Source organism: Dipteris shenzhenensis, chromosome 12 (genome assembly GCF_047967505.1).
Source record: "Dipteris shenzhenensis isolate YYH24624 ecotype China chromosome 12, Dip_SZ_1.0, whole genome shotgun sequence".
Classification (NCBI taxonomy): domain Eukaryota; kingdom Viridiplantae; phylum Streptophyta; class Polypodiopsida; order Gleicheniales; family Dipteridaceae; genus Dipteris; species Dipteris shenzhenensis.
The window spans coordinates 22,496,410-22,513,701 of NC_141607.1; the positions used below are offsets into that span (position 1 = coordinate 22,496,410).

A 17,292-nucleotide genomic window follows, 5' to 3' on the forward strand; every position below is an offset into this window, starting at 1 on the left:
GAGGATGCCAAGCTAGGTGTGGAGGTTGACAAGATGGTATTTGAGGCACTGTCTTTAGGCTCAAGGTGAGCTTGTAAGACTCTTCCTAATCTCAAGATCATGTGCTCATTGGCACAGTGAATGCCCCAATTCTAGGTTGAGTCTACCTCCACACGAGGTCAAGGGGTGACAATCCCTTTTTCTTGATTTTTGTATTCCCAAAGCTATCCCTATGGCCATGGGGATAGGGCTATGGCGATGACCCGTGGGGATAGGGCTATGGTAACAACTCATGGGAATAGAGCTATGGCAACAACCTATGGGGATAGTAGGTCTAGGGAATAGAGTTAAGCTTGGCAGCAAAATGGGGAGATATTCCCTACCCAAAAAGTGCCCCTTACAGGACTATGCCTGCAGGGAATCTACCATTTCCTAGAGGACCTCCAGTCCAACTTGTTAGGCCCAACATGACCCAAGTCACAATGCAATTACCTAGTGGGCCTGGATCCTCCCATCCCAACCTCATCCATCTAGTCCATGGAACCCTTTATTAGGGCCACCAATGACAATTACATTGTGCCTTGCAAGTTTTTTGTAGCTCCTGAAGGTACCTTAATGAAAGCTGCCATTGTTGGTAAAAGATGGATCCAAGACACTTACAAAGGATTATTTGGTGTTGAGTCGACCCAACAAGATGTGCTAAGCACTACCAACCATCCCAACATTCAAGCACTGACATCAACAACTACTTCCCACCTCGATGATGATGCCAGTAAGGAAGAAGACAAAGACAAAAGGCAACTAAGCAAATATGGGTCCGAAAGGATCTACTAAAGGCTCAAGGATACTTTGAGGGTGAATCATTTTTTTGGATTCCAAAGAAACCTCAACATATAAAGCCACCCCCTACTCTAAACATAGAGCCTCACCATTGCTAGCCACCCCTCATGTAAACAACAAACCTCAACATCAAAGAAGAAGACGATGCCATCCAACAAGGAAGGTACATTGCCAATGGGTTCCCACAAGACAAGGCTGAGAACCTTTATTGACTGAAGGACACAAGACTCATTATTACAAGCATTTTTGGGGGACTACCTAGGGCAGAGTATCCAAGCACACATAGAAACAGATAAGAAACAAAAGTCCTGATCATCAGGTACATAGATGTTTGAATAGAGAGAGAGATCTTTGATGTTGGCAATAAGAGCATGAGTTGGTGTCAAAGCATCATCTTCTTCTTCGTCTTCACTTGTTGTAGCCCCAACCAAGTTGACATGATCCTTGTGTTATTGCTTGGCAGGCTTTTGGAAGCACTGATTCTCGATGTGACCAAGCCTTTGCCTTTGCCTTTGCCCTTGGAGTATAGTACAGTGGAGTCTGAAGTGTCTGCATACCATCTTTCATGATCAATAAGCATAGCAACCATATCATGATAACCCATTTGTGTCACATGCAATGCTGGTATGATCTCCTGGTACTTAGAATTTTCCTCAATGCTCGAGAGGAGCACAACAGCTTGATCATCTTCCCCTACAGGGGCCTTTAGACTAGCAAGTTGAGTGACAAGGGATTCCATATGATTCAAGTGAGCAAGAAGAGAATTCATGCTTCATTTGCAGCTTGAAGAATTCATGTCTGAGGAATACCTTTGAATTAATGATTTTGTTGCCAAAAAATTCTTCAAACTTAGCTCATAAGTCGTGACTAGTGGAGTCAAAATCAAAATGATGAATAACATCATCACCCAGCCCCAAACCAATGAGAGAAAGAGCTTTGTCATTCAGATTCTCCCAGTGTGCAATTTTCTTTTCATCTGATTGTGGCTTTTTCTCCTTGCCATGCACAACATTCCACACTCCATCTTTCATGAGTACAAGATGCATCTTTGTTTGCCATGTAGGGAAATTCTTACCATTAAACTTCTCGAACGAAATGGTAGTTGATTTGGAAGACTCCATGGCTGGAAAAGAGTAGAAATGCAAGAGTAACTATGGAAAGATCACCTTGATAAGTTCTTCATGAGTTGGAGCAAGTCTAGAACTTCTTCATGGCAGACATAAGTAGAAGGATAGAAACTATAAAGTTAGCAGAGTGGCTCCAAGAGAATGACGGGTAGAATACAGGCACCAACTTGCGAGGGTAGCAGCTCCAAGAGAATGTTGGGCAAAAGGAGCAAATGTGGTGCTACAATCGAGGTTGGAGCAGTTTTACTGTTGGTGGTAGTCCCAAGGCAAAATGGCAAGGGTAGGAGCATGTCTAGCACGCAGGCTGTACGGGTAGGTTGGACTGCACGAAAATAGTCCATACAGATTGTACAGACTGTACGGCCTGCTTACAGTGAGTTGTATGGCCTGTTTGTAGTGGGTTGGAGCTATTGGAGGTGAAGCTACTAAGACGGCTGATGGTGAGGCAAATGAAGAGACCGTTGGCGAGGCATTTTTGGTTTACAAAGGGGTAGTTGTTGGCGAGGTAAATCAGCTCCCATCGATGAGGCTTGGGTAGAGGAGAAGAGAAGAGGGTAGCCTTCCAAGGAGGATGAGATAGAGTAGCTTCATTGGCCTCCCTCACCTCAACCTCTTGGAAGGGAAAGGGAAAGAGAGAGCAGGGCTAGGAACATGGCTCAGATAGCACATGAAAGATCATAGTGATAGGGAGAGAAGCAAGCTAACACTAGGAATGGAAAGGAAAGATAACAAGCATAATGGAAATGAAATGGAAAGAAAATGAAAGCAATGGACAAGTACTCACATGATACCAAAAGAGCATGACATTTACTAATATGAAAAAGACTCAAGACAAGTACAACACTATATAGTGTGACACTAGACTCTAGAAATCCATAGTGTATATGGGATAACTCCCAATATGATGCATGGCATGTCTAGGACTCACTAGACTATAAAACACCCCCTAGACACCTAGAACACTCATTTTTGACTCACTTTGGCTTCATATTCCAACACTCACATGTGGAAGTCCTAGGCGAAAATAGGACTAGGTGAAAATAGGCGGTCAATCCTTTTCAGGTTCTCAGCATGACGCACTCTGCAAATCACAACTACATTAGCGCAAGGGCCCTTTATTCAAGAAGATAAGTTACAAACAGTATGGAAAGTCAATACACCAATCAACATCAACAACAAATCCCATTAGCATAGTCAAAATAGAACACGGCACTGACTTATGCCTAAGTCATAGTCTTGAATTTGAGTTCACACATGGAATGACAAGTGGTTCTCCCCACAAGCAGCTCTCGAGGAGCATTCAACTCCAGGGTGAAGGTGATTACAACAATATGGGTTTGGATGAGTTTCTTGTGACCCTCAAAGCCTTTTTCACATTCCTTTACTAACATCACCATTAACTATCTAACTTCTAGCTTTATTACGACGAGTATCAAAGAAGTGGTATGTGTGGGGGATCACAATGTTCAATGGTGCAACTCTGACAACAAGAAACATGCCAACAATAGATCCACAAGAACCTACTATTGCAATCAAGGATCTCAAAGAACGTCAAGCAACATTGCTGCCAACGCAATGAAAACTACTCGCCAACAAAGATCTCCAGTGATGTCTTAGTGATTCTCCTTTGAAGTGATTATCAAACTTACATGAGGTCCCGAATAGCTATACAATTCCTATTCCTCTGTTGGTCTACAAAATGATATTCTTGCTAGGTTTGGGTCACAATTGGTCAATATGTCACATGTGGAAGTCCTAGGCGAAAATAGGACTAGGTGAAAATGGGCAGCCAGTCCTCTCCAAGTTCTCAGCACGGCGCACTTAGAAAATCACAACTACCTTAGCCCAAGGGCTCCTTGGTCAAGAAGATAAGCTACAAACACTATGGAAAGTCAATACACCAATCAGCACTAACAAAAAATCCGATTAGCAGAGCCAAAACAAAACATGGCACTAACTTGTGCCTACTTCATCGTCTTGAATTTGAGTTCACACATGTGGTTCTCCACAAGCAGCTCTGGAGGATGCATTCAACTCCTAGGTGAAGGTGATTACACCAATATGGGTTTGGATGCGTTTCCTGTGACCCTCAAAGCTTTTTTCACATTCCTTTACTAACATCACCATTAACTATCTAACTTCTAACTTTATTACAATAAGTGTCATAGAAGTGGTACGTGTGGGAGATCACAATGTTCAATGCTGCAACATAGACAACAAGAAACATGCCAACAATAGATCCACAAGAACCTACTCCTACAAATGGACTAGTTTTACAAGAACCTATTGCTGCAATCAAGGATCTCAAAGAACGTCAAGCAACATTGCTACCAACAGGATAACAACTACTCGCCAACAAAGATCTCCAGTGATGTCTTAGTGATTCTCCTTTGAAGTGATTATCAGACTTACATGAGGTCGCGAACAGCTATACAATTCCTATTCCTCTGTTGGTTTACAATTTGGTGTTCTTGCTAGGTCTGGGTCACAATTGGTCATTATGTCACATGTGGAAGTCCTAGGCAAAAATAGGACTAGTTGAAAATAGGTGGTCAGTCCTCTTTAGGTTCTCAGCACGACGCACTTAGCAAATCACAACTACCTTAGCCCAAGGGCTCCTTGGTCAAGAAGATAAGCTACAAACACTATGGAGAGTCAATACACCAATCACAGCATCAACAACAAATCCCATTAGTAGAGCCAAAATAGAACAAGGCACTGACTTATGCCTAAGTCATCGTCTTGAATTTGAGTTCACACGTGGAATGACAAGTGGTTCTCCACAAGCAGCTCTCGAGGATGCATTCGACTCCAAGGTGAAGGTGATTACACCAATATGGGTTTGGATAAGTTTCTTGTGTCCCTCAAAGCTTTTTTCCCATTCCTTTACTAACATCAGCATTAACTATCTAACTTCTAACTTTATTATGATGAGTATCATAGAAGTGGTACATGTGGGAGATCACAATGTTCAATGATGCAACAGTGACAACAAGAAACATGCCAACAATAGAGCCACAATAACCTACTTCTGCAATCAAGGATCTCAAAGAACGTCAAGCAACATTGCTGCCAACGGGATGACAACTGCTTGCCAACAAAGATCTTCAATGATGTCTTAGTGATTCTCCTTTGAAGTGATTATCAGACTTACATGAGGTCCCTAATAGCTATACAATTCCTATTCCTCTGATGGTTTACAAAATGATGTTCTTGCTAGGTTTGGGTCACAATTGGTCAATATGTCACATGTGGAAGTCCTAGGCGAAAATAGGACTAGGTGAAAATAGGCGTTCAGTCCTCTTCAGGTTCTCAGCACGGCACACTCAGCAAATCACACAACTACATTAGCCCAAGGGCTCCTTGGTCAAGAAGATAGGCTACAAACACTATGGAAAGTCAATACACCAATCAGCATCAACAACAACTCCCATTAGCAAAGCCAAAATAGAACAGGGCACTGACTTATGCTTAAGTCATCATCTTGAATTTGAGTTCACATGGAACGACAAGTGGTTCTCCACAAGCAGCTCTCGAGGATGCATTCAACTTTAGGGTGAAGGTGATTACACCAATATGGGTTTGGATGCATTTCTTGTGACCCTCAAAGCTTTTTTCACATTGCTTTACTAACATCACCATTAACTATCTAACTTCTAACTTTATTACGATGAGTATCATAGAAGTGGTACATGTGGGAGATCACAATGTTCAATGGTGCAACAGTGACAACAAGAAACATGTCAATAGTAGATCTATAATAATCTACTCCTAAAAAAGTAGTAGCTCCACAAGAACCTACTATTGCAATCAAGGATCTCAAAGAACGTCTAGCAACATTGTTGCCAACGGGATGACAACTGCTCGCCAACAAAGATCTCTAGTGATGTCTTAGTGATTGTCCTCTTAAGTGATTATCAGACTTACATCACGTCTCGAATAGCTATACAATTCCTATTCCTCTGTTGGTGTACAAAATGATGTTCTTGCGAGGTTTGGGTCACAATTGGTCAATATGTCACATGTGGAAGTCCTAGGCAAAAATAAGACTAGGTGAAACTAGGCTGTTAGTCCTCTTTAGGTTCTCAGCACAGTGCACTAAGCAAATCACAACTACATTAGCCCAAGGGCTCCTTGGTCAAGAAGATAAGCTACAAGCACTATGGAAAGTCAATACACCCATTAGCATCAACAACAAATCCCATTAGTAGAGCCAAAACAGAACATGGCACTAACTTATGCCTAAGTCATCGTCTTGAATTTGAGTTCAGACATGGAATGACAAGTAATTCTCCACAAGCAGCTCTCGAGGATGAATTTAACTCTAGGATGAAGGTTATTACACCACCAATATGGGTTTGGATGCGTTTCTTGTGACCCTCAAAGCTTTTTTCACATTCCTTTACTAACATCACCATTAACTATCTAACTTCTAACTTTATTACGATGAGTATCATAGAAGTGGTACATGTGGGAGATCACAATGTTCAATGGTGCAACGGTAACAACAAGAAACATGCCAATAGTAGATCCACAATAACCTACTCCAAAAAAAGGAGTAGCTCCACAAGAACCTACTGGTGCAATCAAGGATCTTAAAGAACGTCAAGCAACATTGTTGCCAGACAACTGCTCATCAACAAAGAGCTCTAGTGATGTCTTAGTGATTCTCCTTTGAAGTGATTATCAGACTTACATGAGGTCCCGAATAGCTATACAATTCGTATTCCTCTGGTGGTCTACAAAATGATGTTCTTGCTAGGTCTGGGTCACAATTGGGCAATATGTCACATGTCGAAGTCCTAGGCGAAAATAGGACTAGGTGAAAATAGGAGGTCAGTTCTCTTTAGGTTCTCAGCACGGTGCACTCAGCAAATCACAACTACATTAGCCCAAGGGCTCCTCGGTCAAGAAGATAAGCTAGAAACACTATGGAGATTCAATACACCAATAATTATGAACAACAAATCCCATTAGTAGAGCCAAAATAGAAGAGGGCACTGACTTATGCCGAAGTCATCGTCTTGGATTTGAGTTCACACATGGAACGACAAGTAGTTCTCCACTAGCATCTCTCAAGGATGCATTCAACTCGAGGGTGAAGGTAATTACACCAATATGGGTTTGGATGAGTTTCTTGTGACCCTCAAAGCTTTTTCCACATTCCTTTACTAACATCACCATTAACTATCTAACTTCTACTCATCCTCTTTTCTTGATTTTCAGTTATACCTTAGAAGCCTCTCCTAGAATCCATATTCTATAAACCTCTTCAACCATAGTCCTCATTTTAGGGGTTTGCATGGTGTATTATCAGACTCCTCTCGATTTGATGACTCAGACAAGTAAAGCTCCACATGGTGCCACAACCTTATTGGGCTCAAATACTTCCAAGCAAAGGCCTCAATGAAATAGAATCCATGAAATGGATTTTAAAGGAACTTCAATTTAGAGAAGCAAGACAAAATGTTGTGCATAACACTGGATGTTCAAACATGGCATGAAAAAAACGTAGTCTGATGAGAATCCATTAGAAGTCCCACTCAAATCAAATATGGGACCTAAGAGGAGCATGAGAATGCACTTTACTTGCTCTGCTAAAACTATTTCCACTAAGATCTTACATCAATATCTACTAACACCTTCTTCCTAATAATTTACCCCTCAGATTTCTTTTTCCTTTTTCTTATTCCTTCTTTGAATGGTCACAAGTACTCAACTCGGCTCACTCAAACCTTGAGGTGCTAGTTCCAGAAGAATGACTCATCCATACTTCAAGCAATCATTCCATAACAAGGAGTCAATACATCCCGCTGCAATGGACCAAAAGAAGATTCATCCCAGTGCACAAGAAAGACTACTTTGCATGATCTTCATTGAAAACACTCCCACAACCATGAATGTTTCCCAATCCAATGGACTGGATCAAGATCAAGAAGGGGGGCATGTTAACAGATTGGTTAACAATATGCCACGCTAGTTAAGTGAGGTGATTTATTGTATGATTATACTGCAAAACAAAGATTGCTAAATTTTCATTATTTCTTGGATTTGTGAGGATGTAATTTGGTTAGTACTCTCACATACATCTTTCACTTGAAAATTGAAGTAGGGTGTGTCATGATCTTAGTTTATGCGTAGATCATGTTAATTAATAGCATGCAAATGCATGTATGAGGGAGTGCATGCAATTGCATGTATGAGGGAGGTGTTGCAATCACATTGGCATTAAGAGAGAAAAAGAAAGTTCATTTGATAGATTGAAGGGTCTATGAGACTGAAAAAACCATATACAAGGAGAAAAATAATGAATAGTTGAAGCCACTAAGTGGGCATCGACACCCAAGGCGAATATGTCTTAAAAGACTTATGTATTACATTGGTTATAAAATGAGTGTCTGCACATCTACAATGGTGTCCTAGCTAGTTTAAAGTCTTGCCTTCACAAGATATTGCCCACTTGCCATTCTCTCTCTCTCTCTCTCTCTACACACTCACACTCACACACACACACACACACACACACACACACATGCATACATGCATGTGCACAATGTTCATAGGGACAACAAACAGACAAGAACAATTAAGTGAAGGGTGAGGGGGATCGAGGGCAAAGGGCAAGGCGAGAGAGAGGAATCTAAATATACAAATGTGCAACCCTCCGTGATTAGTCTTGACCCTTGGCTCCTTCCTTGTGGGCTCTCAATGATAGTATTGTTCAGTGCTTCCAGCTTCTTTATGTTCGTATGGGATCGTGGGTGCCCCCTTAGCACTATCTTGAACTTTCAAGGGAGACACACAAAAAAAAGCTTCAAAACAATTAACATCCAAACATGTGGCAAACACCCCTTAACTTTCTCACAAAGAATGAGCCATTCTATCTCAATACCGCACCTTGGAAGGCAATGCTAATAAGTATCTTTGTATGATGGGCACATTTGGAGTGTAAAGCATCTATTGTATAACTCTATTGACGTAGCTCTAAACAGTACAGTAAATTTTGTTTATGGTGTGTGTTTGCGGGAAGGGAGGGGGGCAGGGAAGAGAATTTTTAAAAGGAGATTCAATATTCATAGAAAGAGTTCTCCACGTGGAGAGAACTGTCTTTGAAAGGAGACGAGTACTTAAGGGGATGAGCTTACCCCTGAATTGACCTTAAATAGGTTGATAATACTGTGTAATGTGTCTACACCTAATAATCATAAAATTTCTAACAATGCTCCCTTAACCTCCTTACGGACACCTTTCGCGGCCTGCACGCAAAGGGGTACGATCAGGAATTTTCATAAGTTAATAGAGTTACCAAGAAGGGGCTGGAGTGAGTGGGAGTTGACCTTTTGCAAAGCAAAGAGCTTGTTTTCAGCGTCTGCTAGTTGCTGCTCTGTAAATTCGCTTATACTGGCGAATAGTTTTCGCTGAGCAAGTTCTACAAAATCGATAGAATCCATGAGACCTTTCATGAGACAGACGCAGTTAACGAATGCGCGAGTCACAAGTTCGCGTTTTCTTACTCTGCTTATCAGAAACACCCTTTAGATGGCTATGGGTGGCTTCAACTTGAGAAGAGATCTCGTTGAAACGCTGAAGGTGGTGATTGAACTCGTCCCTCCATTTTTGCTGTGTGCCTTTCAACTTCTCATGTTCGTCTACAGACATGACCGCAAGTTCCTTGTAAGGACAAAATCAAGACGAACTACATCCCTTCCATGGTTCCCCATTTGTTTCCCTTCGTCTCTTCATAGCAACCCTCCCCATCTCTTCTCCCTCACATTCACCTTGTAGTTGCGACTGTAGCTGTCCAAATCTTTTCTTGAATATCTTTACGCATTCCTCACTGCAAGCACACAGACAGTTAATGGCATAGCCTACTGAATGAACAAGACTGGATTCGAAGAAGTATAATGCTATCCTACTTACACATCTGATTGGATGTGCCCCTGAACTTCCTGATAGCGGTTCTGGATGGTCTCGGTAGTACAAGCAAGAATCTGAGCTGTTTTTTTGTCGGCTTCGTACTTGATCTTTTTTGTGAATTTCTGTATCAAAGTTGCTAATAGCTGCATTGCCCTAATGCATCACAACAAAGATTCGTTACAAAATATAGCAGATATAATGATGTCCACAATGGAAATTTCCTTTACATCTTCACTCGTAAGTACACATACCCGTTTGCGAGCAAATCACCATCGTTCATGTGGATTGCTTTATCCCTTTCTGCACAAATTCGTTAGCTTCGCATGCTCAGATGCACGCCAGCAAGCATATAACTTGATAATTTTAGAAATTGCAGCTGAAAACGGACCTGGCTGGAGTAACCTTTTCACGTGAGCAGTTTCCCGTGGGTTGCTGCTTATGAGCTTTGCTCTTGCCTCGAATATTGAAGGACTGCATCTTGCGTGGCTTCTTGCTGTAGACCCAAACAACAAATTTGATCCCACGTAATGTATACCTATTAAATCCTCTCTGACCATGAGAGATGCAAGATTTACAATCAAATTGCACTTGTATTGATGCGGAAAAAGATCAAGGAAACACAAATGCCTGTATAACGTACCTTGGGCCTCTTCATTGTGGCCTTCCTGCGGAGAAGAACAGGTACTGGGTATTTTAGAGCACTTCTGATGATCTTTTTCCTCTGTGTTATTGCTCGTGTCATCAAATTTTGGAGATGCAGTACTGTTTAGAAAAGAAAATTTGTGTTCTGCAAAACAGCACTGAACGCCCAAGTTACTCTAATTCTGAAGAATTCGAACCCTTTTGAATTAATTTAGGCAACTGAATAACTACAGTAGTCGGACGTTGTACCTTTGGCCTGTCCATTTACTTCGGGTAAAGAACAGGTATTGGGGATTCGATCGCACTTTACATCATCGCTTTCCTTTGTGTGATCCCTCTTGTGGTCCAGTTTCGGTGATATTGTACGGTTCAGAAAAGAAATTGTATTATCTGTACAAAGAACACAGAACTTTAGAGCTTGAATTCTGGACGGTCATGCCACTTGATTATGGATACGAGAGTGTTGTACGGGCAAGGTCATGAATGGCTTGTGAGCACTCCACTCACCAGAACTCTTGACTGGTGCAGATATAGGTAGGGAACTTTTTTCAGTCAAAATTTTTAAATTGGTCATCTTAAATGCCAGATTTTTCCTTCGCCTGGAAACGTAAGGTCTTTCGAGCCATACATCCTCAGAACCTGTCTGATTATCTGTAACTTCTGTTCGCTTAGGAATCCTTGGCGAACTGCCCGTAGCATCCAAATCATTCTCTAGTCCTCTTTTACGGCGATTTACTTTTGAGTGGCCCTCTTTGTAAACAGTTGCAGTACACAGTTTGTCAGCGTGGAAACAGAAAACATCAGTCGGAAGTGCATTTTGTTTGTCCATGTCGTCCTTCAGGTTAGTTCTTTTTCCTGTAATGTTTGCCGTTTTAGCATCTTGTGCACCTGGATATCGTGACCCCAGTCTTCTTCCTTGCTTAGATACTGCCCTTTTCCATCTCCTGCCAACGTGGTTCGTATTTTCTGGGATTGTGCTGTTATGTTCACTATCTGTTTCGATGGGATCAGATGTTGAGAGTTTTTGCTTTTCCATATCAACATCAGACTCTGGCAAGTTGGCTTGCTTAAGGATGTGTATGATCCTATCCCGCAGCTGTTCATCCTGTTTCATCTCTGTTAGTTTGTCGTCCATCAACTTCAAGCTCTTCAGTTTCTTGTTTTTTGGTGGTGAATTGGGCAAATCAACGGTTTGAGCAGCCTTTTTCAGATCACCAGCCTTAATCTCAAGAGGCTGTGTCTCAACTTGCTGAAGAGAATGCATATCTTTTTTTTTCTGGCCTTTCTTACAAGTCATCTTTAGTGGAGTTTTGTCGTTGTCACTGCCTGACAAGGATCTTCTGGCTGTTTTGCCCACGTCGTTGTTTGGCTGGCTGCATTTCGTAGGTGTAGCACAGGGGCTTGTGTCTACTTTTTGAATTGTCTTTTCTCTGTTTGCGGAGGGTGATTTCTCTTTGCTCCTTTCAGCTACGACAGTTTGATTGTGTAGTTTAAACTGTGTATGATCACCATGTGACAAGCTTTTGTAATCACCATTTGCATTCAAGCATGCTTTTGTTTGATAGCTGTATCCATTCACTGCCACGTCCAGTATCCCTTCTTGACATTCTGACACGAGGGCGGCTTTGTCAAGATTGAAGGCTTTGGGTGTATTAGTTTGATCAGGCAGCTTGGATGGTGGTTTTAGGCTGTTTCTATTAGCCAAATGTTGGCTCGTTAAGATATTGTTAGGGCCAGGCAATGTGAACTTCTCAACGCTTTCAGGATTTGATTTCTGAAATGCCAATGCATCTTCCGATTTTTGACTATAAGGCCTTGAATGCGGTGGAGATATAAATTCAGCTTGTTTTTGCTGCTGAATTTCAGCTTTCGAGATTCCAGGCTTGGTCTGATCTTTAGATGCCTTGAGATCTGGATCTTGTAACCTTTCAGGTAGGGTTGGCAGCTTAAACCTTTTGGGCAATGGGATTACAAAGCCAGCTGATGCTTTTTTAAAACCCCTTGCTGACTGTGCAGAAATACCAGGAGTCGTGGGTGTGTTTTGGCTATTGCTTTCATTCAAGCCACTCTAAATGCCACAATCACACGTCATCAGTTTTTTTTCCATGTCATGCAAAGAGGCATTTTGATCTGAAATCATGTAGACGTTGAGAGGAGGTTTACCTCTCGTGGTTGCCTTTTGAGGTCGTTAATCCTAGGAAGGATGTGTTCCATTATGATAGAGAGCTCTGGGTGCAAATTTGGTGGTGAGAAACCACCTCAAGAAAATATAATCAAAACAAGTATTCTAGAATATTTACCATATAATTTACAGGTATTTACCGTCAGGTTTAAAACAAAACTTTATGCGAGTTGTTTTGGAGCCACTTAGTGTGTCCTGCAAGACCAATTCAAGACGCTCTTCAATCTCTCTAGGGGAATCAGGAAGAATCTTGATTCAAAACCGAACAGGTTGTGTGCTGAGTAGAAAGCCTCTTCACCTGTGCTGAGAGCATATACCCCGGCAATCCATGTACAAACATTTCAATGGAGTGGTCTGAGCACCCTGTTTCAGGATCAAATGATTGCACTTTTATATTTGAATTTATAAAGCTCTTATGTTGTTTGACTATAACACAACTTCTATTTCTGTTATGCTGTCTACCTTGCCAAAAAATAGTAAAAGGGATCGTCTGTTTTATTAATTACCCTCAGCGATGTCTCAATGGATAGACCAGCAATTATATCACCTTTTGGCTAAAGAAGTTGAATGAATCTAGTTCCATAATTGTGCAAACTTGGCGTGAGTCAGACCTTTGCCCAAAGATAGAATTACCATATGGCTCTAGCCAAATGATTAGTACTTCAAGGGAATAAATGGTTTGCATTATTGCGATCCCAGCCAGACAAATAAGGCTCGAATAAATAGAGAGGCAGATATTTTAAACAGCCAGTCAGGGTCTCTGTTGAAAATGGTATACTTTCAAATTAAAGTATTCCAAGACGACTCATTCTAAAAGCAAGAGTCATGGTAGAATATAAAAAATGCAGACCATGGTTATCCTGATAAGCCATTGTGTTCTGCTTTTCTGCGGACCTTTCACATAAAAAGATGCTTTTGGAAACAAAGATTTTCACTCGAGACATGTTACATTCCAGGATGGGTTATTAGTCTGCAAAGCATTCCTGTTTCAAGCAGCTTATCTGTGGCTTTTGACTTGCCACCTCATCAGGTTCCAGTCACTAAGTGATTGAATTCCGCCACTTCATTCAGGTTCCTGTCACTCAGTTATTCAATTCTTCCTACGCTGCTGTACTGTACTCCCTACATTCCTGTTATAACTACTGTGCAGTTGTTTTGAGCTTGCTTTGCTCTTTGACGGTTGGAGTTCCTCGTCTGTTACAGTGTCACTCAGTCATTGAATTCTGCCACTTCATTCAGGTTGCTGTCACTCAGTTATTGAATTCTGCCTACCCTGCTCTGTACTCACTTTGCATGGAGTAAAGAAACGCATCCCTACACCAAAAAGGCATCACTAGCAGATGGGTCTGCATTATTTGAAGAAAACTATCCTGAAACGACGGGCGATCTCCTCTTATTATTTGTGCGAAACTAGTTGGTATGACACCTGGAGAGGAATTTTCAAACCTGTTTTATCAGGTTTCTATGTCAACAGATCCTTTTCCTTAATTTTTGAATTCCTTTTGTCTAGTAATTAGCCTGCTATGGGACATTTTCTAATGAATCACCTTTTCTTTTCAGATAAGGGCATAATGTGCTGGACAAATTTAGTATGCTTTTACTGTTATCTGTCTTTAAGCTGTAGCTGAAGTGCCCAATTCTTGTCAGATTTATCATAGCTCTCTTCTTGTAGCCATCAAGCCAGAGACAAGTTTGCAGCATCGCATTCATCAGTCCCAACCATTTCTCATACACTTGCTTTTTTGTGAGCTTTCGGGCCTATTGCCAAACAATAGGCCCATGGTATTGATTAAGGATCTCTCCCTCCAGGTCTATTGCCATTTATTACAGGATCGTAACGAACTCAATCATCAAGATATCCACGTAGATGAGGTACTCAATTGTCCCAACATGTAGTTGCTAAAATGATATACATCTGCAGTCGGTCGTTCCTTAGCAATCTAATTTAGTTGTCTGTGTGCGTGTACTACTGTGTGTCGTGTACTGACCTATGCCTTGATTAGATGTGCAGCCATTAGTTTGTCTCCCTGTGATCTGTGCAGGCATTAATTGTCTCCCTGCGGTCTCAATACTAGCCCTTCTATTGGATGTCAGACTATGTCTAAATCTAGTGTTTTCATTCATGGGTCCCCATGTGTCGATTGATGGTTACATTTTGTTTCCCTCCATGCCACCAATTTTCAATGAGAGAACATTTGACTACGTCTGTAAGTCCCATTTCTTGGAAGTTTGTCTTTAACTGCTACTAGACTTTTTGTGCCCTTTCACCATGCATCCATGCATTATTACAAAAGGTGCAGAGAGAGAGAGAGAGAGAGTACTTTGTAAGCTGTTGACTTTATTGTAGTACACATCCAGTAAGGAAGTGCCGCTGTCCGTCTGAGAAATTATAGGTGCACAGAATTTGAGGGATATCTTCTGTTGCGACTGAAGAATGGATTAAAAAATATAGATTCCAGCTTCTATGCGGATCACTTACACGTAAGGACTCTGAAGCTCCATAGCAGCTTATATGATCGATCCCAAAGTGTACCCATTTTTCTTGCTTTAAGGGTGTATTTCGACCATCAAAGATGATGTCCCTTGCTAAAAACGAGTAGACACTGATCCGTAGCAACAGATGTGTTATGATTCTTGCTATTGAAGATGGAACTTGAATACATAGATCTTACATACTCTTAATGCGTACCAGCGAATGTAATTGCACTATGCAGTATTAAAGTCCTTAATTCTGGAGCCGACTTAAAGAGAAAAAAGCTGCTTTCTCTGATTGAAACCCATTGTTACCTCCTTGAATGGTTAAACGATCGATTCAAATGGTCGAGGAATGCCCTAGTTTCCCCGATTAAATCTGGCTTTTTACACTGGTGGAGCAAGCGCATTTTTTCCCTCAGCTTTCCGTCTTCAAGCAAGTCAAGAAGCTGAGAACTTTTCTTTGATAATCTATAAAAAATCTCCACTATGCTTGCTTGCACGAAGAAATCTCCGCACTTTGGCAAGACCTGTTTGACGAGTTTCTCACTGCAATATATATATTCTAATTTAGTATTTTTGGAGATGCCTTTTGTAGACCTGTGGAATCAGAATGAGCTAAAGAGTAGCGGAGACATAACGAACCACTCTGGTTTTAGTTCTTCCAACACGATTCGCTGGTTCGGGGGACACATGGTAATTAACGCCGATAGAGTTTCTACTGCAGCACGTTGAAGCCTGACGGAGGTCACTTTGGCCGCCGCGAGAGTGAGTAGGCGCGCCAAGAAATGTTCCCCAGCCATCAGTTTGCCTGAGTCAACTTATCACGTTACGTCATTAATAATTTCTTTCTGGCAAATTTCAGTATTGAGTCCATCAGCAAGGACGAAGGGATTGCAAACGGGGCTTACAGTCTTCGTTATCTGCCATGTCTTCGATTAGAAACAGAAGTTCGCATATAGACTTTAAAACGTCAGATTGGCCGTAGTCTTGCTGAACCAATTTGTCATAAAGTTTCGCGAGGAAAGGAAAAATTGTGGAGGCCTCCCTTAAACCGGACCAGCTCCGCAGACGCTCAAAGATCTTTCGAAGAATCTCGTGGTCAAGGTTGTTGGATATCGCCAACTGCAAGACAACACACATCAAAGGCAGGATTACTTTTCATCTGTTTCAGAACGACTTATATTGCATGGTACCAGAGAGATTAGAGATCATGCTAACCTTGGCAAGAGCATCCGAGATTTTTATCAAACCCGACTCCGAAAACTGAGCTTCTAAGTTCAAATCCGCAAGCAAGCCTTTGTCGCCAAAAATGGCTGCAGAATTGCCAGGAGCTCTCATCTTAACTCTTTTGGAGACGGACTGGATTAAATATGCTGTCCTTTGCGGAAGTTCTTGAAAAGAAATGCGTCAATATTTGTAAATATAGCTTGTGATGAGCACTTCTCAACGACTATTCGAGTCTGATACACGACGAACTCCTTATAGTCGACCTTTTCGGCCTATCAGGGAGGAATTTCATTTCGATAACGGAATAAGACACGGATCGTATAAGTTTGGAAGAGGCATGTTGTTCTTTGACTGCCTTAAAAGGGCTCACGAACATGAATGCTTAAAATATCCAGACTAGCTGCGAATCACATTCAGTTTACAAGAGTTAGAATGAGATTAGAAGTGCACACAAAATCCTGTAAAACGGAGTTAGAATGAGATTAGAAATGCACGCAGGTCCGCCTGATTTGCAAGCACCCTCCCGTCGATAAGGATCCTTATCAACGGAAGGGTGCCAAAGGTTCTTCGGATGGAAATACATTACTTGCGGCATGCGATTCAAAATGCAGTATTCCGATAGATATGTACCTCGCATCCTAACATTACATTTGACGGATGAGAGCCAACTCACTTAAAATCAAAGAGCTTCCGCGGAGGCACATTCCATCTTGCAGGCTATTTCAAAATCCAAACGGAGTGCAGCGAACGGAAGGGACGTCTTCGTCATTTGCGTCCATCCTGGTATATCAAGTGCAGCAATTTGGTGTGCAAATGCAGCATTCGGGAGGAAGTGCAATCAGGACGAAGGTTTTCCCGGAATCACAGTGAATTGCCAAAGGAAAACTCACCTGAAGTAAATCA

General features: G+C 41.6%; 1 protein-coding gene across 1 annotated transcript; it reads right to left on the reverse strand.

The window, feature by feature from the left end:
- Positions 1-9,148: 9,148 nt before the first annotated feature.
- On the reverse strand, positions 9,149-16,500 carry ASY3 (asynaptic protein). The gene is made up of 18 exons (XM_087382192.1): positions 16,381-16,500; positions 16,071-16,284; positions 15,801-15,970; positions 15,475-15,704; positions 15,040-15,290; positions 12,986-13,050; positions 12,828-12,882; positions 12,669-12,733; positions 11,013-12,573; positions 10,755-10,895; positions 10,504-10,650; positions 10,252-10,356; positions 10,115-10,163; positions 9,867-10,016; positions 9,725-9,783; positions 9,461-9,595; positions 9,284-9,375; positions 9,149-9,202 (listed from the first exon to the last, which is right to left on the reverse strand). Exons 1-18 carry the CDS (start codon positions 16,498-16,500, stop codon positions 9,149-9,151), a joined length of 3,663 nt encoding a protein of 1,220 aa, XP_087238318.1.
- Between the last annotated feature and the right edge of the window lie 792 nt (positions 16,501-17,292).

Bases quoted from the DNA above. Each gene is read 5' to 3' on its own strand.
- ASY3 (XM_087382192.1), bottom strand. From the start codon at position 16,500: ATGAGAGCTCCTGGCAATTCTGCAGCCATTTTTGGCGACAAAGGCTTG. The intron at 12,574-12,668 runs GTAAACCTCCTC...TGTGGCATTTAG, and splicing joins TCAAAAGGCAACCACGAGAG to AGTGGCTTGAATGAAAGCAA. The intron at 10,164-10,251 runs GTCCGTTTTCAG...GAATTTGTGCAG, and splicing joins GAAAAGGTTACTCCAGCCAG to AAAGGGATAAAGCAATCCAC.